General features: G+C 36.8%; 1 protein-coding gene across 1 annotated transcript in view; it reads left to right on the top strand.

The window, feature by feature from the left end:
* The window catches only part of LOC107564376 (uncharacterized), a gene marked incomplete at its 3' end in the record, with an annotated part of 75,436 nt that overhangs the window by 16,866 nt on the left and 31,403 nt on the right, over positions 1–27,167 (top strand). The window contains 12 exon segments of the mRNA XM_016249438.1: positions 9,082–9,159; positions 9,268–9,697; positions 11,075–11,182; positions 11,282–11,345; positions 11,479–11,571; positions 12,016–13,971; positions 14,068–14,224; positions 15,836–16,252; positions 16,463–16,927; positions 17,046–17,485; positions 18,602–19,031; positions 21,414–21,568. Of these exon segments, the coding sequence (XP_016104924.1) occupies positions 9,082–9,159; positions 9,268–9,697; positions 11,075–11,182; positions 11,282–11,345; positions 11,479–11,571; positions 12,016–13,971; positions 14,068–14,224; positions 15,836–16,252; positions 16,463–16,927; positions 17,046–17,485; positions 18,602–19,031; positions 21,414–21,568 (4,793 nt within the window).

The raw sequence follows: 27,167 nt of genomic DNA, 5'->3' as shown, positions 1-27,167 counted from the left end.
TACTGCTTTTGGTGCATTTTGGATCAAATAAATGCAGGCTTGGTGAGCAGAAGAGAATTCTTTAAGAAACATTAAAAATCTTGCAGTTCAAAAACCTTTGACTGGTAGTGTAGGCTGATTATTCTTATAGATTGAAACGTACATTAGCCAGGATAACGAGTATGAAACATGCTCTGAGTCATAATGACTTTGAAACCAGAATAATGTAGAATGTATATTTGCTGCCCAGTAGTAAAATAAGAAATTGGGAAGGGCAAGCCGTCCTCAAGCTTTGGTTTCTGACGTATTTCTCTACGAATTCTGGCTTGTCCTTTATTCCAAATAAAAGATGAGATGTGTTGATTTAGAGTATTAAAGAAAGATTTGGGTATAAAGATTGGGACACATTGAAATAAATATAGAAATCTAGGTAAAACGTTCATCTTTACTGAATTCACACGTCCAGCCAATGAAAGGGGTAGAGCCGACCAGTGAGTAAAATCTTTCTGGACTCGTTGGAGGAGCGTGGTAAAATTAGCCTTGAATAGATCTAAACACTTACGTGTAATTGTTACTCCTAAATATTTAAAACTATGGGAAGCAACTTTAAACATTGAAGTACTCATTGGTAAATCAGAAATTGGAAAATTTATTGGATATAACTCACTTTTATTTATATTCAATTTATAGCCGGAGAAGAGGCTAAAAGAGTTTTTAATTCTCAGAGCTTCGGGCAAAGAAACAACCGGATCAGAGATATAGAGCAACACATCATCGGCGTATAATGAGATTTTATGAACAGCGTCAGCTCTCGTAATTCCCTGTATAGCCTGCTCGATACGAATGGCAATTGCCAGTGGTTCAATTACCAGTGCAAAAAGCAAAGGTGAAAGTGGGCAACCTTGTCTAGTGCCACATTTTAACAGGAAAATTAGAGGAGGATACACCATTGGCCCGAACGGAGCATACTGGGGAGGAATACAAAAGTTTTATCCAGGATATGAACGTATTGCCAAAACCGAATTTCTGTAGCACATAGAATAGGTAATCCCATTCCACCCGATCAAAGGCTTTCTCTGCTTCAAACAGTAGAAGAGCCTCTGATGGGTGAGAATTAGAGGAATAATATTATGAATATTCTAATATTATGAAACCGTAATCTGTTTTTAATAAAACCAGTTTGGTCGCTATGTATGACAGAGATATAGAGCAACACATCATCGGCGTATAATGAGATTTTATGAACAGCGTCAGCTCTCGTAATTCCCTGTATAGCCTGCTCGATACGAATGGCAATTGCCAGTGGTTCAATTACCAGTGCAAAAAGCAAAGGTGAAAGTGGGCAACCTTGTCTAGTGCCACATTTTAACAGGAAAATTAGAGGAGGATACACCATTGGCCCGAACGGAGCATACTGGGGAGGAATACAAAAGTTTTATCCAGGATATGAACGTATTGCCAAAACCGAATTTCTGTAGCACATAGAAAAGGTAGTCCCATTCCACCCGATCAAAGGCTTTCTCTGCGTCAAGCAGTAGAAGAGCCTCTGATGGGTGAGAATTAGAGGAATAAATTATATTAAATGCTCTTCTAATATTATGAAACAGTAATCTGTTTTTAATAAAACCAGTTTGGTCGCTATGTATGATTGTCGGTAAAACTGATTCTATATCTTTATCTTTATCTTATATATTAGATATCTTTACATCTACGTTCAAAAGACTGATTGGCCTGTACGAACCACATTCGTGTGGGTCTTTGTCTTTTTTCAAAATCAAAGAAATACAAGACTGACCCTCCTTTGGAGGCAGACAGCCATTATTAAGGGAGTCCAATAACATGTTTAGGAGCGGCATTTTAAATGTTTGAGAAAACCTCTTGGTCTTTCTCCATCCGGGCCAGGGGTCCTGCCATTCTGCATACTCTCAATTGCTTGCACTATCTCCTCTGCGGAAAAAGGTAATTCTAGCTCTTCTCTCAGAGGTCTGTAAGGAATTTCCGAAAGTCTGTTCTTTGTCGTGAGGTGGGGGGAAAAGTCAATCCGAAGAGCTTGTGATCACTATCACATGTTTCCATGTGACGGTCACGCTGTGCATCTCTTTTGACCATTATTCTTGATAACTTGCCCCAAAATTGACAATCTCCTTGGAATTGTCAATAAGTGTTCTTTTGTGTTAATGTTGAAAACTGTTCTGTGAAAGAGTGGTTTAGGCTTGCTTCAGACCGGCTAGGGTCTGATTTATGACATCCTGTTGTCTTGGGCCTCTTGTGGAAATTTTGTGCTCCTAATGTTTCAACCATGTTTGACCAAATCTTAGATTGTATGATTCGGTCTGATATCCTACATATGACCCCCAGACTGAGCCTTACCTAAGCTAGTGTTCATTGGTTATAGCAACAACAAAAAGAATATACATGATGAAAACATGAATGTGGCTTTCTTCTGTCTTGACATAGCTGAGATTCTGAGATAGAGTGTAAGAAAAAGAAAAGAAATGTACATAAGTAGTACAAATGTTACCCACAACACAGCACAAACCTTCTCTCCGCTGAACTTTCGGAGAGAGCTCCGCAACAGATTGTAAATATATAAAGAAAAAGGGGAACAAATGGTTCACAGACTGCATATTAAAATAATAGTAATAAAAGTTGCATGGTCTGTACATGTTTATAATGCAAAAAGTCCATAGAGTCTGATACATTGCAGTACTTCAATGCCATGACCAATCAGGGAACAGACCCGGCTCACATAGGGCTACTGCCCCGAGTGGAACATTGTCCAAAAATACTCTATTTACCTGTATCCACAGCAGCTACTTCGCTTGACTGTTTAGGTTTAACCACGGTGGCAAGGAACATAGACACAGCATCGGGGCTGTCAAAGCTGTGCGATTCGCCGTTGAATGAAAGGAGAAGTCTGCAGGGATACAGCATCCTGAATTTGACACCGGCTCCATGTAATTCCGCCTTGACTGATTTAAACTGATCCCGTCGTTTCTTGAGTTCCGTGGAAAAATCAGGAAAGATCAAAATCTTGGATTCCTTGTAGAGCAACTCAATAAATCGTAAAATTTCTTCCCTGTTTTGGAAAACGAAGAAAGCGTACAATCATGGGTCTCGGTGGTGTGCCGGATCGTGGTTTAGGTGCGAGGGACCGATGTGCATGCTCAATCTCTGGCGTCTGAGATAGTTTATCCTCGAAAAGTTCTGCAAAGAACGATGCCATGAACTGAGAGGGTTTGGACATTTCAACATTCTCGGGGATACCTAATATATGAAGATTGTTCCGACGCGAGCGGTCAGATAACTCTTCGTTATCTCTTTCCAGGGACTGGCATTTGTGCTCTAAAATGTCGAGCCTTTCGTCCACGCTGTTCATCGAAGCTTCAGTGTCTTTAATTTTGGAGCCATGACTGGAAATAGTAGCTTTAAGGGCAGCTGTAGAGGCATGTATTTCAGCGAGAAACTCAGTCCTTAGCGACGCGATTTCCTCACGAATTGTTGTGGTAAGCATCTCTTTTAAAAGAGCTCTGATTTAAACTGATCCCGTCGTTTCTTGAGTTCCGTGGAAAAATCAGGAAAGATCAAAATCTTGGATTCCTTGTAGAGCAACTCAATAAATCGTAAAATTTCTTCCCTGTTTTGGAAAACGAAGAAAGCGTACAATCATGGGTCTCGGTGGTGTGCCGGATCGTGGTTTAGGTGCGAGGGACCGATGTGCATGCTCAATCTCTGGCGTCTGAGATAGTTTATCCTCGAAAAGTTCTGCAAAGAACGATGCCATGAACTGAGAGGGTTTGGACATTTCAACATTCTCGGGGATACCTAATATATGAAGATTGTTCCGACGCGAGCGGTCAGATAACTCTTCGTTATCTCTTTCCAGGGACTGGCATTTGTGCTCTAAAATGTCGAGCCTTTCGTCCACGCTGTTCATCGAAGCTTCAGTGTCTTTAATTTTGGAGCCATGACTGGAAATAGTAGCTTTAAGGGCAGCTGTAGAGGCATGTATTTCAGCGAGAAACTCAGTCCTTAGCGACGCGATTTCCTCACGAATTGTTGTGGTAAGCATCTCTTTTAAAAGAGCTGGCGTTAACCCCGAAGCAGCCGTGGCCATGTTGCCGGCTTCGTCAGTTTCATCAGGAGAAGGAGAAGCACGTTTAGATTTAGGCATAGCAATGAAAATAACAGGCTCCAGCAAGCATTCGAATGTTCTCTAGCGTTGTAGACGTCGTCTAAAGTATTAAGAATACTTAATGTTCCCGTTGACTATTGAGAAGAAATCAAATTTACGGAGCAGCTCCCGGACGCGCCTCACTCACTCAACTGCATGCTGGAAGTCGGTTACTGATGTTTTAATCACGTTACTTGTCTGGCGTTAATGAAGCGTTAATGTCGAGCCCTGGAGTCTATGTGCCAGGGCTCAGCCCCAGACGGCCCCAGCCCAATTCAAACCCTGCCTATACATAATACTTTTAAAGCTCTTTTTTAAAATCTTGTCTTACATAAATTTCTACAAATGCCATGGCATGCCATAACATCATTAAATTAGCATCTTACAATGGACAAAAGTGTATTTTTTCCTTCTCTAACCTATGGTTCTCTAACCATAAAGGCTACTGTGTAATTTGCCCCCTGACTAAGCATTTAAAGAATTTAGGGGAAACATTTAAATAATCCTGTGAATGCACTTAAAGATTGCAGAATCGTTAATCGAATCGAATCAAATTTAATTGTGAATCGAATGGAATTGAATCATTCTTAATTTGCAAAAATCGTTCTTGAATCGAATCGAAAACCTATGAATCGTGAATCGAATCGATTGGCTGTCTACCCAAAGATTCACAGCCCTATCTATAAGCATCAATTTAATAGATAAATTATTTTGAAAACTTTTTGTCAGCATAGTCTAGGGCTGACAGTGACATGTGCAAAGTTTAGTAAAGGGAAAAAATGTGGAGTTTTTTATTTTTTTATTTTTTACTTTTTTTTTAAGCTTATCATTCAAAAAAATCCTGCTCTTGTTCGAGGTTGAAGCTATGATTCAGAAAAAGAAGAATTTTGAATCTATCACACACGGTTGCGAAGTTATTAGCTAAATGTAAAGTTACTTTTTATAGTGCCATGTTGTGGCCGATTTTCACAAAGTTCGGTACATTTGTTTTACTGTTAGGGATGTGTATCTCCATAACTGAGGCCAATGTGATTCGCATCTCGATGCATAGCCAGTAGGGCTGAAACGATTAGTCGACATTATCAACAACGTCGACAATAAAAAATTGTCGACAAGTATTTTTGTTGTCGAGCAGTCGTTTGATTTCATATGACCTAATGTAAGAGCCTGCAATAACGCGGTTTGACCAGTGTGGCGTTTCACAGGGCCGTTTCTAGCCATTTTGACGCCCTAGGCGAAATCCCTATTAGCGCAAACTCCCACCCCCCCCATCCCACTCCCACACAAGAAAATATAAGATTACATACAAAATAACATAAAACTGATTATGTAAACACTCAAATCTTAAATAAATTTCCTAATTATATTTGCATATAGGTTATTATAATTTCTTTTCAGACATTAGTTTCTTGTCACATTCAAATTGGTTGTCATAGTAATGACACTAATTTGTGGAGATTCAGCGCATTGTGATTTACACAATTCTGAACGCATTTGCAAATTGACTGTTAGGATAAACATTTTGCACAATTTATTATCTGGATGCCTGTATAGCTCTATGTAACAATCACACATAAATTAATTTTATTCCATTTGGATACGTTTAGATATTATCATTGGCAACTTTTTGTCTTTATCTGATTTTTGTTCAATTGTTTTGAAAGTGAAGTGGACAAGTTCAAGGACACCTCAGTCATGGTATTGAAGGTGGGAGAGAGTGCTGTACATTCACTCCCCACACCTACAATTCCTGCCGGTACGAGACTCGAACCCACAACCTTTGGGTTTGTTGGTCAAGTCCAACTCTCTAACCATTAGGCCACAACTTCACCACGTCAGTTATTGCATTCAGTCAAATATAAAACCCTTTTTACCTCAAACTACATATAAAAGCCTGATCAGTGATATTTTCCTGTCAAAATAATGGAGTTCATTTAGAATTATCCCTTTATGCAATCTGTACTTTTTCTATTCTTCTCAATGGATGCACAGCGTACCTGTATTTGACGCACCGTAAACTCTAGTGTGAAGGCGCACGACTCGCCGTCGCTTTGCTGATAGCGCTGTTTCTCTCACACATGCAAAGAGAGAGAGTCAGAGTAAACAATATTCTTTGTTGTATTTTCCTGTCAAAATAATGGAGTTCATTTAGAATTATTCAGCTTTTAAGAACTGCCGGTAGTGGGCATAATTTTTTCTCATACGACAATCTCATTGGCTGGTGCTTACCTATTATCGTCCCGGTTTTGATTTCAGCAAATCAATTCGAGTGAACACACACAACCTGATTAATATTCATGAATCCAGCAGCTTGTTAATCCTTAGTGCGCACCTGTATTTGACGTACCGTAAACTCTAGTGTAACGGCGCACGACTCGCCGTCGCTTTGGTGAGAGCAGAGAGCGAGAGAGAGTCTTACATACATGCAGAATTGATGCGCTACATGTAAACGATAATCTTTGTTGTATTTTCATGTCAAAATAACAGAGTTGCTTTTGGATCTTTTCAGCTTTTAAGAACTGCCGGGTTTTCTAATGCGCAAATGGCAATCTCATTGGCTGGCACTCACCTAATATCGTCCCTGTTTTGATTTCAGCAAATCAGTTTGAGTGAACGCACACAACCTGATTAATATTCATGAATCCAGCAGCTTGTTAATCCTTAGTGCATTTTATATTGTTCTAATTAGTAGAATTCTAAGTATTATTATTATCTTATCAGTATTATTGTTAGTTCTTCCCCATTTTTTTTTACAGAAACACTGAATGACCAAAAAAGCAGCAACACCAGTCCTAAATTCAGTTAAAATGACTAATATGCATTCATACATGGTATTAATTCTAATTACTAAAGTTCTATCATTAAATAATACTTGATTATCATATACAATGCTTGATGTTAAGAATGTAGTACTTTCAGATATTTAAAAAGCTGTGCCATTTTACAAACATTATTTATATTTATACACACACACACAAACACACACACACAGACACACACACACACACACATGCATGCATATATGGTATATCAGTCTGGCGAGTAAACTAAAAAATGTACTAGCCAATGGCGATTCAATTGCCAAGGTGTCCGTAGAAGGTTGATATAGTACTTTATGCAATAGATAGCCTTAAATCAAGCAGCTTTACAGTATTAAACATGAAAAACCAGAGTCTGTGTCGCTTTCAGTTAGAATTACAACTTGATATTCTGTTATAAATCAGCTCCCCAGTGTGGAGCTAGCTAACGATAAAATATTTTTATTAGTGGGGGAAAACATTTCATTAAAGTATTAGTTTGGTTTGCAGAGATCAAAGCTTGATCTAGCTCAGGACTGTTTTAATTATCAGCAATAGATAGCCTTAAATCAAGCAGCTTTACAGTATTAAACATGAAAAACCAGAGTCTGTGTCGCTTTCAGTTAGAATTACAACTTGATATTCTGTTATAAATCAGCTCCCCAGTGTGGAGCTAGCTAACGATAAAATATTTTTATTAGTGGGGGAAAACATTTCATTAAAGTATTAGTTTGGTTTGCAGAGATCAAAGCTTGATCTAGCTCAGGACTGTTTTAATTATCATAACCCTATAAGGTATTTTAAGAGAGATTATGTTGTGAATAAAATAATTTATCCAAAAATAAAATGTCACTTAACCTTTACTTTGTTTCCATCCATATGACTTACAAAAAGAGATTTTAGGCAGAATGATGTGTCATTCAACTACTTTCTCATATAGCTAATTAAATGGTGAATAACAGTTTCTCTGCCAAATATATTTATTTGTATAAATAATTGTAATTAAATAATATGACTTTCAAAAGCTGAAGTAATTACCTTAATTTGTTAGAATATGTATAACTCAATATTTCAACTAATTGCAAAAACTGAAAAATCAATAAATGTCTACTGATTGATCAGCGAAATAATTGACTATTTCGAATAATAATTTTAATAATCGTTAGATTAATCGATTATCAAAATAATCGTTTTTTGCAGCTTTAGCGATACGATACATTAAAGATACATATGAAGCAGCTTCTGATGCAATGCGATATGATTCACACCTATTATGATGCAGTGTGATCCGATTTCGATTCAATTCAACAAAATGCGATTTAATGCAATACGATGCAATGGGAAAAAAATATGATGCTATGCAATTCAATATGGTACAGATAGTTTGCATTTATTTCTTTGGTTTATTGTAATTATTTGGTGGAAGATGCAGCTCTACCTCTGCCACGTTAATCTATATTCTGTGTGACTCTCAGGACACGCCTCGGTCTCTGTAGTGTTGTGATACATGTTCACTAAGCAGCAGTGCTGATGAGAGAACGTGCTTGAGAAACAGTTTAGAGAAGTAAAATCAATTTACATATAAAATATTGGTCACAAATTATTGGTCACTTTTTAAATAATAAAAGTATAGAGCATCTACTAATAATTATATATAAATAAATCTGTTTTTACTTTTTTACAGATGCAAATATGTTAGAAACGATGCATCGCGATACAAATGCCAACTTGTGTCCGATGCACATTTTTTTTAAATCGATATATTGCATCGTTAACTTTTATGCTGATGCACCGATGCGAATCGGTGAATCTTACCATCCCTATTTACCGTGATGTAACAATATGTATAGTTTTTGTAACAGTACAGGCCATTCAGATTTGATGTTATTAACCACTGAGTTTTGATTGGCTGCTGGTATATATATATATATATATATATATATATATATATATATGTAATATTATATCTATCTATCTATCTATCTATAGTGACAGTGCAAGTTTGGGGTCTCTTGACACCCACAATATTTTTAGAACAGAATAATAAGGAAGAAGAAAATCAATACCTGAAATGTGCTATTTGCAACAAAAATGCAGTGCTCATTTAAAATGATTTATATATCTACACAGTATTATCAAGAAGAGTGCTGAGGAACCATTTGATAGACACATTTCATTTCGAAACGACACGCTATCTCCAGATATCAGGTACTCTAGATATGGTTCATATTTTTTTTTTTTCTAGTTTCAATTTACAGTTTTTGATATGAATTAAGTGAAACATTTTCCACGTCAATTCCACACCATTTCCCACAGTACACTTTCAGCCACTCTACTGACAGAGGATCACTACAAGTGTCCAGTGTGCACAGAAGTCTTCAAGGATCCAGTTTCCATCCCCTGTGGACACAGTTACTGCAAACACTGCATTGAGATCTACTGGAGCAAACCAACTCAAGCTGGAGCTTACGCTTGTCCTCAGTGCAGAAAGAGGTTCAGAGATCGTCCTGTGTTGAATGTAAATGTTGCATTGTCTAAACTGATTGAGGAACTTCAGAAGGCAGGGTTTAGTCCTGCTCTTCCTGCTCACTGCTACGCTGGACCTGAAGATGTGCCCTGTGATATCTGCACTGAGATGAAACTCAAAGCTGTTAAATCCTGTTTGACCTGCACTGCATCTTACTGTGAGACACACGTCAGACAACACTACACAGTACCAGCACTGCAGAGACACAGCCTGGTGGAGGTGATTGGACACTTCAGTCATTATTTTGCCTGCCTAATACTCAACATACTCCACAGTTTTTATTTATATATTTTTTTCCAATAGCATAAATCGATAAACAAAGTATATAACATTAAGGTTTTAATTTTCTTTTATTTTGTTTCTTTTAAGTGTTCTATACATTTTTTTATTTATTTTTAATAGATTTTTAGTATCCACTTTTACACTTTTGATTTGCACTTTTACAATTTTACACTTAGCATTTATTGATTTGCTCAAAGTGAACCACTTGTCATGAATGCTGTCCAGTGTTTCCCCTAGGTTTACGGCTTTGGAGGGGGGAGGGGGGAGGGGCACACATTTTATTAAACAAAAAGCATGTCTAATTAATTAAAATCATGAAACTTAAACAATTTAACATCAATTTATTAAAAGTTTAACAAATATTACGTTTAGGGCCCTATGAAATGTTTTATTTGTCCAACCTTATGTTTTATTGTAACCAAATTCTGTTTTAGCATGTCTAATTTGAAAGCATAAAACAAATTTCATTTATTCTTACAATAGCCTTATGATTTTTTTGCTCAGAAATTCTGTGTTGTGTATTTACATTTTGTTTTAAGGCATAAAACATTCATTTAATCTATCTTTTAAGTAATGAAAATTAAACAAATTAATTTTTGGGGAAAATAAAGGTCATTTAAATTACAATTAAATAATTATCAGTAATATATTTCTGCCACAATGCCCTCAAGTTAAACCAAACTTTTATTTTGATGGGTTGCCATGAATACCATTACATTTCTGTGTGTGTATGACATGATGATAGTTTTACTGAAATGAAATGGTCAAATGCTGATGAAGTGACTCTCAGAGCAGTTCTGGAGATGTTGTTCATGTATTTATGTCCTCATTAGTGAGACGGCAGAGGTTAATATCACCGGAAGCATCACGAGCGTTTCAGTACGAGTACTACACAAAACCGCACGTCTGCGCCATTCATTAACAAAGAGACACGCAGAATTCATATTTAAATATGAATCGTTTTGCGGCTTAATATTTACAAATACTAGTGGGAGTGGGCTTACTTGTGGGTGTGTGTGTAAGTGGGCGCATCGGGCGGAACTCCGCTGTGCGTGATACAGAGAGCGTGACCATAACGGAGAGACTGAAATGACATGCCGTCGAAAAATAACATAAGGCTATTTAGTTTGCTTAGTGAAAGAACAAGGTATAGACATGTTCTATAAGAAAGGTAACTTTAAATGACTTCTGTTGTGATCTGGCGCTATAGAGAAAATATAATTAAATAAAATTAACTTGACCTTCTAAAATAATGGGGAAACACTGCTGTCTATGTTGTTGTTTTTTATTTATAATTTGATATATTTTGTTTAGCCTTGCAATTTACCACATCACCTTGAGACCACCAGAATGTTCAGAGCAGAGAAAGAATTGCTAGAAGAGATGAAAGGGCTGACGGCAAAACTTACTAAACTGGAAGCGGTAACTTTACAGAACTTTACAATTTACAACGTGAGATTTTATTGTGAAGATGTAAACATTTTTTCAAGTGATTTTGAATTATTCTGTTTTCTTTTCTAGACTCTGAGAGACAAAGACGCACAGGCCAAGCGTTTGTGTAAAGGATTTGAAGTTCACTGTAATGGTGAGTGAATACAGTGCCTCTAGTTAGGTACAGTCAAGGCCATATTTCTGCAATTTAAATGACTTTGCAGATCAACTTGTATATTTTTATATTGCATTGTATATTTGATTCTTTGTGTTTGTGTTTCTCCCAGATTTTCCCTCAGATGTAATTGAAATTGCTGCTTTAGGACGCCCTTTGAGCCTTGGAACATTGTATGACAGTAACAGTGATTCTTTTAGCCAAAGTAAGATCTTTAGTTATTTTATTTAGGTTAAAGTAAACTGTGAGAAACAATGCTTCCATTGCACAATTTCTCCCACTGACAATTACGGATACCTGTATTTACATAGCATTTGTAAAAACTTTTTTTTTTAGATGATCATGTTAGATGGCTTCATTTAGCAAAAAGATTTCCTTCAGTTACTTTCACACTTAATTATACCTGTTAAAATGTATTATACAAGCTTTTGTTACTTTCACTGTTCATTTTATTGCTCTATGGTATTTCGTTTATTTTAATGGTGCATTAGAGCTGCTCCACTGCAGCGGCTCAGTAATCACAAGACATTTTCCTGTAATAACAGGAGTACAGGAGTGCAGTATTTGGCCGATACCAGTATCGTATCGGTGCATCCCTAATTCTGAAAACTCTTTGTTCATTATATATCCAACATTTGTTTTTCTCTAGACACTTTTCTGTGGAATGAAAGCACTATTGCGTGTATGAAAGTGTCTCTGCCTCGGCCTCAGACGGAGGTTAAGGTTCTGGAAGGTGACTCCCTACAAGAGAGATTCAGAGCCCTTGAAACATCTCCTGTATTAAGAGCAAGAATTTTGCATGGACTATTAGAAGGAAGTGGAGCTGCAGCCTTTTTGAGCCACCCAGTTCAATCTCAACACCAGGACAGAGTTATACTACACTATCGAACCACCACCAGACTGGACATGATCAGCCAAAGACTGTTACAGGAAGGAGCTCCTGCCTCAGTCATTAATGCAACCACAGCTACACATGTGATCATCGCTGTGTTCTATGGAGCCCAAGCCTTCTTTGTTTTTGATAGTAAAAACAAAATTTCTGAGAAAAATACAGAAATGAAAAAGGTGGTGAAGAAGATGACCTCTTTGGTTTGTTCAAATTTACACCTGAATTTCAAAGAAAAAACTAAAAGCTTGTTGTATGACTGTAATCTCTACATTGATGTTGGGGATTGGAAGAATCCAGTGTCTTTTGATAAGGCGTTGGAGATCTATTGCTCTCTGCCAATGCTGCTTGGATCAAAAGGTGAGAGAGCAGTTCCTCTGAAGGTCTGGCTCTATCCTCTGAAGAAACTGAACAAGAGCGCTGTGCGTTCTGCTCTGAGTGGTGTCAGTGAAAACTTGATGCATCAAGCTGAGAACATTCTGGAACATCTGAGAAAACAGATCAGGATCTGTCAGGATTTAATGACTAGTCAAGCAAATCTAACTGTGATTTTGTGGTTCACTGCACTAAAAGATAAATTAATTGAATTTTCAGCGTTTCTGCAGGAGTACAAAGATGACTTTCAGAGAGAAATAACTGAGATTGTTGAAGTCATTCATATTGAAGATGAGAAAGTACAAAATAGACTCCAAAATATCTTAGCGAGACACAGCCAATCACCATTCAGTGCAGAGAAAACAAACCAGTGGCTGGAGAATAAAGAAACTGAACTGAAGATTCTGAATGACTGCAGAGCAGCAGATGTTACTGTTGTAAAATCACAGGCAGAGTTACAGCAGATCATAGGTCACTCACAAATAACCAGAGTGATGTGTCTCACTCTTTTCTCGCCAGATGCTGAGGATTTATATCTTGTGACTTTAAAGCAGCACATTGAATCTCATAACACTGTTCAAAATGATTCACTTTTGCTTAGGCCTGTTAGCATCAATCAGAAAGTGCTCATTGACGTACAGCTGTTTATTGCTGCTAAAGAAGCAAATGACGATACAGAGCAAACTAAATTCATTGCTGCATCTGTGTCTGGTGATTGTTTTCAAGAATACTCTGTACAATTTTATCATGCTGAGACAATTGTGAGCAGGCAGGTGAAGCTTGGACTGAAACCAGATCCTCCTCAAATAGCTTACATACAGCACACTAATGTTTCTTTGAAACTAAATAATTTGCTGAACAAAAGCACTGAGAGATATGTGGTGGAGTATGGAGTTGTGAATAATGATGGGATGGATAATACATGGAAACAGATAGTTTATCCTGAGGCTTTAAAAGAAAAACATGTTCTATCAGGTTTGGAACAAGACACAGAATATCAACTCAGGTATGCAGTCGCTGACAACCAATGTATGAGCAGCTTTAGCTGGATTGTTAACTTTAAAACAGCTTCTGCAGGAAGACCTGGACAACCCTCTGTTAAGATGAACAGAGATGCAATCACCTGGTTGAAGGCTGAAACTGACGAAGATTGTCCAGTGCTGCGGTATATGGTTGAATATAAAGAAGCAGGACTGGAGGGCTGGTCATCAGTACAAACACAAGGACCTCAGTGTGAATGTACTTTAACTCTACCTTACAGCACCTGCTATAGAGTCAGAGTCTCAGCTGTCTATGAGGACATCACCAGCAAACCTAGTGAGGAGACACCAGTACCAGTGGATGGTGAGATACATGTGAAAGTTATGAAACAGATACTTTTCTTTTAACTTCTTAATATCTTTGTTTAAATTATAAATGCTTTTTCAATGTTCTTTGCAGTCTGGTCCATTGACCTCACAGTAAGAAAGAGCTCCATTCTCTTAGAAGTGCTGAAACTTCAAAGATTGAAGAAACCTGTAGAATTGATGGGCTGGTCAGATGAAGAGAGTGAAGTGAAGGGATTCCTGCAGTGTCTGCCCTACATCTCACAGCTGAGGTGAGTATTCATTTGTATATTTGTCCCACTAGTAGTTATTTTTGCGTGATAGATTGTAAAGGAGCTGCTATAATTGTGACCATGTAGATTCACTCATCCAGAGAGGATATCCTGGGAAGAATGGGAAAAACAAAAGAGATTGTTTCTGTTGAATCTGTGTCTGCAAGCTGCTCTCACAGATACACCAGACAACATAGAAACAACTGTAGAAACACTGCTGTCTGTTGAGGAATATGAGAGATGTGATTTCCTGCTGGATCTTTGCTCACATGTGAAGGACTATGAGACTCAAACAGGCAGGAGTGTCCTTCCAGCATTACAGCCAATTTATCAGTCAGCTCCTGCAGTCTGGATCATAAAGCTTGTAAAATCACAGGCAGAGTTACAGCAGATCATAGGTCACTCACAAATAACCAGAGTGATGTGTCTCACTCTTTTCTCGCCAGATGCTGAGGATTTATATCTTGTGACTTTAAAGCAGCACATTGAATCTCATAACACTGTTCAAAATGATTCACTTTTGCTTAGGCCTGTTAGCATCAATCAGAAAGTGCTCATTGACGTACAGCTGTTTATTGCTGCTAAAGAAGCAAATGACGATACAGAGCAAACTAAATTCATTGCTGCATCTGTGTCTGGTGATTGTTTTCAAGAATACTCTGTACAATTTTATCATGCTGAGACAATTGTGAGCAGGCAGGTGAAGCTTGGACTGAAACCAGATCCTCCTCAAATAGCTTACATACAGCACACTAATGTTTCTTTGAAACTAAATAATTTGCTGAACAAAAGCACTGAGAGATATGTGGTGGAGTATGGAGTTGTGAATAATGATGGGATGGATAATACATGGAAACAGATAGTTTATCCTGAGGCTTTAAAAGAAAAACATGTTCTATCAGGTTTGGAACAAGACACAGAATATCAACTCAGGTATGCAGTCGCTGACAACCAATGTATGAGCAGCTTTAGCTGGATTGTTAACTTTAAAACAGCTTCTGCAGGAAGACCTGGACAACCCTCTGTTAAGATGAACAGAGATGCAATCACCTGGTTGAAGGCTGAAACTGACGAAGATTGTCCAGTGCTGCGGTATATGGTTGAATATAAAGAAGCAGGACTGGAGGGCTGGTCATCAGTACAAACACAAGGACCTCAGTGTGAATGTACTTTAACTCTACCTTACAGCACCTGCTATAGAGTCAGAGTCTCAGCTGTCTATGAGGACATCACCAGCAAACCTAGTGAGGAGACACCAGTACCAGTGGATGGTGAGATACATGTGAAAGTTATGAAACAGATACTTTTCTTTTAACTTCTTAATATCTTTGTTTAAATTATAAATGCTTTTTCAATGTTCTTTGCAGTCTGGTCCATTGACCTCACAGTAAGAAAGAGCTCCATTCTCTTAGAAGTGCTGAAACTTCAAAGATTGAAGAAACCTGTAGAATTGATGGGCTGGTCAGATGAAGAGAGTGAAGTGAAGGGATTCCTGCAGTGTCTGCCCTACATCTCACAGCTGAGGTGAGTATTCATTTGTATATTTGTCCCACTAGTAGTTATTTTTGCGTGATAGATTGTAAAGGAGCTGCTATAATTGTGACCATGTAGATTCACTCATCCAGAGAGGATATCCTGGGAAGAATGGGAAAAACAAAAGAGATTGTTTCTGTTGAATCTGTGTCTGCAAGCTGCTCTCACAGATACACCAGACAACATAGAAACAACTGTAGAAACACTGCTGTCTGTTGAGGAATATGAGAGATGTGATTTCCTGCTGGATCTTTGCTCACATGTGAAGGACTATGAGACTCAAACAGGCAGGAGTGTCCTTCCAGCATTACAGCCAATTTATCAGTCAGCTCCTGCAGTCTGGATCATAAAGCTCTCAGAGAGAAAGAGCTCCATCCTCCTAGAAGTGCTGAAACTCCAAACAGAGAAGAAACCAGTAGAGCTGATAGACTGCACAGATGAAGAGAGTGAAGTGAAGGGATTCCTGCAGTGTCTGCCCTACATCTCACAGCTGAGGTGAGACCTTATGTATAAATTGTAAACATTCATGTCAGTAGTTTCATAAGATTTAAAACACATTCCTTTGATTTAAACAATTATAAAAATTTATTTGGCTTTGAGTTTTGACAATCAAGGTGTTGTGGGGTGTAACTGAGTTTATGTCTGACTTAATTTGACTTAACTATCTTTTATCTTACATTTAACATTACATTTTTATCTGCTCAGATTTGAACAGAATGTGTTTAATGAACAGAGGAAAATGGACGCTGTTCAGTATCTGAAGAATCTGATTGTTGCAGCATCAGAGCTTAATAAAAATAATAGAGAAAACGTCATTGAGCTGTTCACATCAGTGTGCAGCTACACATCATTCCCCTGTAATAATGAGAATTTTGATGATTCCATGTATGAGATTGATCAATGTGATTTCCTGCTGAATCTGTACTCACACATGAAGGACTATGAGAGTCAAACAGGCAGAAGTGTCCTTCCAGCATTACAGCCAATTTATCAGTCAGCTCCTGCAGTCTGGAGCATAAACCTCTCAGAGAGAAAGAGCTCCATCCTCCTAGAAGTGCTGAAACTCCAAACAGAGAAGAAACCAGTAGAGCTGAGAGACTGGACAGATGAAGAGAGTGAAGTGAAGGGATTTCTCCAGTGTCTGCCCTACATCTCACAACTGAGGTGAGTGTGTAATTTTCATATTTATAAGTATTTTGTGTCTGTATCTATTTAAATAATTTATACTACTGAGATAATTCCAATCAATTTCAATGTCAGTGTCTAATAAAATTATTCATATCTGTAGAGTTTCTCCACCACAGAAGCAGGAAGAATCCTTTAAATATTGGGAAAAAAGAAAGAGATTATATCTACTAAATCTGTGTTTGAAAGCAGCTCTCTTCCAAGATGAAACCCTACAGACAAATATGAAGATACTGCTATCATCTGTTCTTTATGAAAAATGTGATTTCCTACTGGATCTGTACTCACATGTGAAGGACTATGAGACTCAAACAGGCAGGAGTGTCCTTCCAGCATTACAGCCAATTTATCAGTCAGCTCCTGCAGTCTGGATCATAAAGCTCTCAGAGAGAAAGAGCTCCATCCTCCTAGAAGTGCTGAAACTCCAAACAGAGAAGAAACCAGTAGAGCTGATAGACTGCACAGATGAAGAGAGTGAAGTGAAGGGATTCCTCCAGTGTCTGCCCTACATCTCACAACTGAGGTATATGAGTCAGGCTGTGTGTTGAGGAAAACATGTCTCTTAATGTGTTTGAGACATGTTTTCCTCAACTGTCTGTCAAAGCACCTGTCAGGACAATTAAGCCACTTTAAAATGTATGCTTTTGTTTAAAAACACTTAACAAAAAGCATGTTACCTATATTCACCTTATTTTTCAACGCGGAAGTAAGCCGTTTTCTGTGAATGTGCAAGACTTCCGGTTCATTAGCCGCTGTAGGGAAATAACGAGAAGAATAAAATAGTACAGTAAACTGTAAACCTGCTTGTGCTACAAACCAGTGTGTTCATAATTAAGAATTTATTAAAATAATATGGTAAGACACACCAGTTTGCAATGCAAAGCAGCAAAACGAGCCGTTTTGTACAGCTAAAAATAGCTGGAAGCGGATGACACCGGAAGCCAGACACATAAAATTTACTAATGGCCGTGCCCGCTCTTACGGAAAAATAAGGGTGGATAGGACAACATGGTTCATGCACTTTTCCAGCAGCAGCTCGCTCTGTGACCTCCAGTATTTTACAGAAGCCCTTTGTCCATAGAAATGCATTGTTCACTACTGTAAATCTGACTAGATCTGACTGGCAGATGTTGTCTTTGTGCAGCACACAGACGTGATTGATAATCATGTTTGTTGATGACTATTATGATTATAATTATTATTACTAGTAGAGTAAAAAGTTAGCACATTTCAAGCAATGCCGTCATAACTGTAACATTAGTCACATAGCTGAAATATTATGCATTTCTGAGGTGTAGTGATCTTATTTAACTGGTCAGGTTTTCTCAACATTGCATCCACTCATATATAATAAAACGTTTTTTTATGCAAATATGACTGAAGTTCTCATGTGAGCAAACAATTAATTAATTGCTGTTGAATTAATTAATTATTAATTAATTGCTGATTTCTGTAGGCGTAAGACTTTTTCTAAGTGGAAAATTTGCACCATTAATTATGATGGTAAATGCAAAGTCAAATTAAAATAGCTTGATTAGACTTATAGTTTGAACACTTCTGAATTGCAGGACCTTGCTCAACGGTGAAATTACTTGCCAATTTCATTCAACACTCACCTTAAATATTTTTCATGTGTCTTTTTTCTCAGCTTTTATAAAGATGTCATTTATTTTGAAAAGGAGAAGAAATCAGCCTTTCAGTTTTTACTGAATTTGAGTGTTGAAGCATCACAATCAACTGGAGAGAAATTTACGGAGCTATTAACATCTGTGTGCAGCTACACATCTTTCCCCTGTGTTGAAACTATTAATTATCATATTGGCCAGTGTGATTTTCTGCTGGATCTGTGTTCACATGTGAAGGACTATGAGACTCAAACAGGCAGGAGTGTCCTTCCAGCATTACAGCCAATTTATCAGTCAGCTCCTGCAGTCTGGAGCATAAACCTCTCCGAGAGAAAGAGCTCCATCCTCCTAGAAGTGCTGACACTCCAGACAGAGAAGAAACCAGTAGAGCTGAGAGACTGGACAGATGAAGAGAGTGAAGTGAAGGGATTCCTGCAGTGTCTGCCCTACGTTTCACAACTGAGGTGAGAATTTTCTCTTTGGCTACTCTTAAAGTGGAAGTGAAGCAGTCAATTTAGTAAATTGATTTCCACTTTAATTAAAAAATATATAACAAACACGATTAATGTAACCATTTTAAAGAAAAAAATGTTTTGTTATACACTGTAAAAAAATTCATGTGAAATCTACAGTAATTTACTGTTTGTGCACAGGAAATTACTGTATACTAGTTCACAGTATATAGAATACCGTAGTTTCAGTCAAAATTGCAGTAATGTAAGGAGTACTGTGGGTGTCACAGTAACCAGCAATGTCTTGTTGAAAATCACAGTAACTTCTAATGTATTGTAGAAAACACAATAACTAATTATGTACTGTAGAAAATCACAGTAATTACCAATGTATTGTAGAAAAGACAATAACTAATTATGTAATGTAGAAAATCACAGTAATTGCCAATGCATTGTAGAAAACACAAGTAATTATGTATTGTAGAAAATTACAGTAACCAACAATGTGCTGTAAAAAATAAATAAATCACAGTAACCTATTATATCCAGCTTAGTTTTACACGAGAGATGAATGTGCCATTTTAGGTTTGAATCGAGAATACAGGAAGCAAATGTATTCTTTAATAAAAATAAAAAAATGACCAGAAGATCATCAAGATTATATTGTCTTCTACACATCTAGCAATAAGTGAAGAATGATTAATGAAGCTTGTTACAATGATGAACAGTTAACCCTGACTGTTGATAAATGAATATTTATATTTAAATCATGCAACATGCATTATTTATTTCTGTTTTGGGGGGGGCTGAATCAATATAACTAAACAGCAATGGAACCTGTTGGTACCGATAGTCTAGTGGTTAGTGCATTGACAGATAGTGCAGCTGTGTCTCTGGCGACATGTTCGATTCCTAGCTTAAGGTCCTTTGCCGATCACATTCCCCACCAATTGTTACACTGTCCTGTGTAATAAGCAAAAAAACAAAAAAAAAAGTTGCACTTGCAAATTAGTGAGTTTTACTTTACAGTTACATGGTTGCTACTGAAAATGAAAACAGCAAAAATATGGTTATTTCTTCTACAGTAAGTTACTTGTCACTTGCTGCCAGTTAATTACTGTGAATTTCACAGTCAGCTTCTGACAGTGTAGCATTTGGAGCACCCATGCCGCCATCTTGCAATACCACCGCGTGTGACGTCACGGGGTTGGTTCGCTCCGCTGGCCAGTATTTCTTTACATTTTGAACACACAAATGTTATTTTAACACACAAATGTTTTGGTTTTCACTATAATTTGGATGAATATTAAACATGTACAATATGTATATCAATATCACCTCATCAATATCACAAAGTTGTGATCATTATATTCCAAACATAGTTTTCATAACGAGGTGCAATGTGATGTAAACAAACAGCACTTCATACAGTATCGTTAATTTGGCATCTTATGTCAGACCTTTCAGACATATTTGCATTACACTTGCTCATTAACCAGTAGTAATAACATATTTTATGTTATTGCGAATTTACTTGCTGTTAAGAGAATGCAGTTTAGCTAATCACCTAGCACATCGCGCTAGTGCTGCTCTGTCATTCTCACATGTTTTAAGCCTTGTCAGTTTAAACATTAAAGCGTTTTAAGCCATTAAAAAGTGAGTCAGCACGAAAGAGATTTTAATGTGGCACTCGCGCGCTGTGACGGATTGTTTCTTTGCGCACACACACACACACACACGCAAAAAGTGCTCGGCTCAGACCGCATTGGAGTACCAAACTGAGTCCTCTTTCTAGTCTGCTTGAGCAAATGCACAGAGCATTATGTTAATGGCTGTTTTGAGAGTATCCATGCAAACGCGATTTGTTTCAGACCCGCTCTTCACCCTGAACCAGAGCCGGTTCACGACTTCTTCCACCTGTAACGGCAGTAGGCTACTCCGGTCACCTAGCCGTATCGGCTAAAATGCATAAGCATTTACACTTATTATGGGCTCAGTCCTTTCAAGTTCGTCTTCCTTCATTTAAAAGTAAAGAAATGCTTATAGTACTTTTCTGGCCAGCGAAGCGAACCAACCCTGTGATGTCACACTTGGTGGTATTGCAAGATGGCGGCACCCTAGCTCCAAAAGCTATAACGAAACATAATTTTTTCTTTAAAATGGTAACATTAATCGTGTTTGTTATATATTTTTTAATTAAAGTTGAAGTCAATTTACTAAATAAGGAAACTTGACTGACTGCTTCACTTCCACTTTAAGTTTTTTTTTTAATCATTTATTGGTAAATCTGATGTTTGGTTCCAACTGAGAAATTGTGAACTGATGATTTTATATTTATTCAAGTTGACCTTCTTGCTCTACAGATGTCTTTGACTTAAAATCTTTTTTGTATAGATTTAATCCACCAGAGAAGCAAAATTTTGAAGAATGGGAGAATAGAAAGAGACTGTTTGTACTGAATCACTGCCTGCAAGCTGCTCTTTACCAACAAGAAACTGTAGAGAAAACGATGAAGGCACTACTCTCATCTGTGAATTATGAGAAGTCTGATTTCCTGCTGGACATTTATTCAATTATGATTGTATATGAGAGTCAAACAGGCAGGAGTGTCCTTCCAGCATTACAGTCAATTTATCAGTCAGCTCCTGCAGTCTGGTACATAGACATATCAGAGAGAAAGAGCTCCATCCTCCTAGAAGTGCTGAAACTCCAAACAGAGAAGAAACCAGTAGAGCTGAAACGCTGGTCAGATGAAGAGGATGATGTAAGGGGATTCCTTCAGTGTCTACCCTACATTTCACAACTGAGGTGAGATTATCTCTTACACAAATCAGCAGTTTCAATTCAGCTACAAACAAAGTGGGCACATTGGTGTCTCTTTATACCTAGTGGGACACAATCAATCAGATGCGTGACAGCAGGTACAAACATCTCTAGTCATTTGGTATCAAGCAAAAAACTTTGATTTAAGATGGTACAAATCATCTCACATACTATAAATGGCCAAATAATATCAAGTAAAATAATCAATCAGACCTCAAAGAAACATCCTGCAATTCAATGAAAAGAGCAGTATGCTTTTTACAAAAGAGCCAGTCAATAGCATCTGAGAATGCAATAAGATTGACTAATGAATCGAGTGCACTTGCAAAGAAATTATGCACAATGATTTTTAGACCCAGGAGGAGACGGAAAGTAATTTAACATAGTTCATTAACTTGAATTTTAACAACTATTGCAAAATTGGTATCTGTTTTCTGCATGACCCAGGGAAGATTTTGAGACCAGTTTCATTACAATAGGCTAATATAATAAATAGTTATTAGCATTTTTGGAAATTAAATTTTTAATGGTTAATAGCTTCATATGAACGGTTTATCACTTTTGACCAATAGGTGGCACTGTTACCAAATTGATGTGGCGTGGCCAGTGTGAGGTGACAATGGTACATACAAAGTTTGGTGTCAATATGTCAAAGCTTTGCAGAGATACAGTCTCAGCTGCAGTTTGGGATCATTCCAGTAAAATTGTTGATGTGTTAAACAATATCCATTTCGTATATCAGAGGTTCATAAAGATACACCAATGTGTTTGTAAACTATACCATTTTACAACAAAATTCAAAATGGTCGACGCCCAAAATGGCTGATATGGGATAATTGGGTATGGTTCGACTCGGCATACTGCACCAAATCCAAAAAGACCCATTTATGAGCAAAACATGCCATTTTTCATATCTCCTGACCACTAGGTGGTGCTATGCCAAAACTGTGCAGGTAGCCTCAGGTCATGGTTATTATAACGCACACCAAGTTTGGTCTCAATACTCTAAAGCGTTGTGGAGATATAGCCTCATGTCCATTTTTGCTTGCTCTTCGTCAAATTTGTTTGTGAGTATTTGAGAACGGTTTGACTGATCTACTTGAATTCCATAACTTTTTGCATTGTCTGAAGATGATCTGAGTCAATTTTACTGAAAATCAGACAAACCGTCTAAGACGATTTCAAAAAAGTAGGTTTTTCAAACTATTTAAAAATTGCAAAAAAAATCTTGACCCGTAGAAATTTTAATTTTGGTGTCCACTTGACTCAAAAGTTACTAGCATAAACATGAGTGCAACTTTGAACTGTTGGTGGCGCTAGAGGGTTTGGGTTAGAGACTCCAAACTTACTATAGTTGATGTTCAGACTGTCCTCTATCAGTGTGTGTTTCCGGCATGGGAGGCGGGTGCTAACAAAGAAGCTAAAGCGTCAGTTGCTAATGTGCCTTTTGAGATCAGGGAAGTAGGTTTACCTGCACAGTTCTTACCAGCTGGCCTCCGTTACATATGGCCTTTTATGAAGTGACTTACCAGGTAAATAACTGTAAATACCAGGGCTGGGAAAAAAATATAGATTTTTAAATTTTAATCGTTTCTCATTTTTACGAATCGATCCCAAGAATCGATTAGTCTAGCCTATTTTCAGGTAACGAATGGAATATTGTAGTGCACCTACCATCCAATAAATCGCAATACGTTTTGTGCTTTGTTACTTTTTATATGAAACAAAGTCTCCAATTTCAAATTCTGTCCATTTTATTACAATATTCAAACAATAAATGCCATGACAGATCGCTGTAGCACCTAGCGGCAGGGCAAAGCGCACGGGAACTGATTGTCTCCTTCGCATTAATTTTTGCATTATTTTCAACACAATATAAACATGAATAAACATCCAAAGGTATGTTAAAAGAAATAGTACAACTTACCGAAATTCGTATCCTGTCTCATGTAATAACTCAATTAGTGTTTCAAACCCGCAAATACATCAATATAAGAACTTGTAAACAATGTTACATAATGTCACATTTACCTCAGAAAAACATAGGCCCTATTCGGCAACCATAAACTCATTAGTCAGGTAGAAAAATTAACTCTAGAGAGGACCATTTTGCTAAATATATGCACCATATAGCATATTCATTATAATTTTTTACTGTTCTTCAATGTTTATGTCTGAATGAATCTGTCAAGTTTTTATGACAGCCACTATTTAAATGTTTATATTTCAAAAAACGAATTGGAGTAGAAATATTATTATGTAGACTAATTGTAACCTTATTATTATAAAAACGTAATTGAGTGCAATTTAAGCATTTGTATACAAATCAGTTCATTTGAACCTTCAGTATTATAGTAATGTAGTGCCTACTGACTCTCATGTATATTTTACAGCATCAGTTGAGAGATTTTTTTTTTTTCTTGAGAAAATTTGGCAGGTACTGTATCTGATATATATCCAAAATAATCTATATCGAATTGAATCGAATCGAATTGCAAGCTTGTGAATCCGAATCGAATCGAATTGTAAAATTTGTATCAAAACCCAGGCTTAGTAAATACATCATAGCCATAAAGTCATTTCCATTTATTCATTTAGCAGATGCTTTAATTCAAAAAACTTGTAACATCAGAAATTATTGAAAAATAATTAACAACATAGAGCGTCTGTTAAACAATCAGAATAAGGTAGTCTAGAGCGCTGTTGTGTAAGTGAAATAATTGAATAGCTGTGTTTTGTTCAATTATTAAAAATTAATGCACATTTTTGAGATGGTATTGTGGCCACAAAGCAAGGTGGAGTTAATGCATTAATTTTCAATAATTCAAAACAGCTATTTATTCAGCTTATATCACCATACCTCACACTCAAAAAATGTTATGTTTGTAATTAACTTAAATTATGTAAACATTTTCAGTTTGGGTCCATACAACAAGACTCCAATTCAAACAAACAATGTTTTGTTGAACACACAATAAATTTAAGTTACTGTGTTAGATAATAAATAGCACATTAGCACACTAAGGACAGTATCGTTTTTTCATAATATTATTATTGTATTATACCTATGATCAGTGTTGGGGAAAGTTACTTTTAAAAGTAATGCATTACAATATTGCGTTACTCCGTAAAAAAGTAACTAATTACGTTACTTAGTAACTTTTTATGGAAAGTAATGCGTTACGTTACTTTTGCGTTACTTTTTAAAATCTGGACAGGGCTTGCTTGTTTGATTTTAAAATAAAAAAAGTTCTATTTTTGGCAAATATAAAAGCCTTTTCACACCAAAAGTGAAATGAATAAGCCTCAGGCTGAAGGGAAAGTAGATTTACGGTCGTACAGTAGAATGCAGAAGACATTTCAACACTTCAGCAATAAAAAAAGACACACAAATGTTCGTCTAGAGTAATTTGTGCTTATTAGTACAGTTGAACTGGATCATCGAAGGTCAGAAGCAAAGACATTGGTTAATAGAATGGGATTAAATACATAAAGCATATTTGTGTTGTTTAACATTTAATTATTGCAGGTTTGCGGCACATTCTGAGTTGCATTATTTTTATTCATTTTGAGGAATACTGAATCTGTGTTTTTTTTTGTGAGTGAGTGAGATTAATTAATGCATATTCATATTTATTTTAGAACTACAGTAACATCTGATTTCTCTCAACATGTGGACAGGAGAGCTGTCAGTCAATAAATTGGAAAAAAAAAGTAACTTGCGTTACTTATCTGAAAAAGTAACGCAGATATTCTCTTGTAAATGAAAAAAGTAATGCGTTACTTTACTAGTTACTTTAAAAAAGTAATCTGATTACGTAACTCACGTTACTTGTAATATATTACCCCCAACACTGCCTATGATATAAGTAAGAAGAGACTGGTATCAGTATTGACATTAGAACAGTTATTGCTCATGGAGTGAAGCAACAAGCATCATAGTTGTAATGTGGTCATCTATAAGCCTATAAGCGCAAACACAATGGTAAATATTCATAACATATTAGAAATGTTTCTAAATCTTTAACATAACTGAAAACATTCAACAAGTCTTTCCCTTAACAATATAATATCTGATAAAATAACACAACATTTCAACAATTACTCTCCTAATAGCTCGTTTGAACAAGATGTCACGTCACTGCATTGGCGGGAAATGCAGATGGAGGGCAGGAAGGGATTTTCTACATGGGAAACACTATCACAAACTCAAAATGTTTATGTTTTGCGTTATTTATGGTTGCTCAAATCAATCAAACCGAAAAACCACAAGGAGCTTTTGTCGTGTACCAAAAATTGTTCATAAGGGGGAAAAAAGAAAGAAATTTAATTAAAAAAAAACAGGCAAAAGTGGCTTGTAAATCGGGCTGCAGTCGGGAGGAGCTTGTGTGTGCAAATGGTTAATATATTAAGATATAATAATATATTAAGAAATTAATAATATATTAAGATATAATAAAGATGTATTTAAAACAATAGGTAGTACAAGCAGGGCTGCCAGCTTTCATGCATTCAATGAGAGACTCACGCAATTGAACGTTCTCACGCAACAAGTCTATTTTCTCACGCAGTCAAAAGCACCCTCCTTTAAAACTGTAATAATAGGATATTGGTGAAACAGATTTGGTGGGCTCCAGTACGTATTTGTTTTTGATATTGGCTCACTTTGGCTACATATAATCAATTCAGAATTTGAATAAAAGTTGTGCTGCTAACAGAACCAACGGCCACATACATGCAGCAAAGTTTCAGGAGTGACATATGTCCCACATCCCTTATATAATTGTGGGATCCACTTGTTTGCAGTCAGGGTTAGTTGCTTATATCTACCACCTCGATGGCAAGCAAGTAATTCAGTTCAGTTGAAAAATTGCTTCATAACGTAAGGATCATGTCCAACATAATGTTGTGATTTTTCTGTTCATACCTTTCTCTTGTAATAGTGTCTAAACCAGTACATTACGGACTTTCCTCCATCTCGTCCATTCTGCTTTTCACTTCCTGCACTCCATCTGAATTTTGTGCATCAGCAGAATCACGTGACTGCAAACACGCTATGCAGTCCCATGTCAAGCATGCTGAGAATTACAAAAAAGTAAAAAAGAGAATTACAAAGCATTTAGTTTTCAACAAAAAATATTAATGTACTTGCAACACATAATGATTAAGTTAACTTCCATTTTACAAATTTAAGTGGTTTGAACAAATGAAATTCGGTTGTGACAAAATGTTCAGGAATTGTCACTTTAGCTTATTTTAACAAAATAATTTGAACAAATAATAAAATATATTTTTTAAATATATATATATATATATATATATATA

The sequence above is a fragment of the Sinocyclocheilus grahami genome, unplaced genomic scaffold (genome assembly GCF_001515645.1).
Source record: "Sinocyclocheilus grahami isolate Dianchi unplaced genomic scaffold, SAMN03320097.WGS_v1.1 scaffold927.1, whole genome shotgun sequence".
NCBI lineage: Eukaryota > Metazoa > Chordata > Actinopteri > Cypriniformes > Cyprinidae > Sinocyclocheilus > Sinocyclocheilus grahami.
This window is presented reverse-complemented; position numbering and strand designations above follow the sequence as displayed.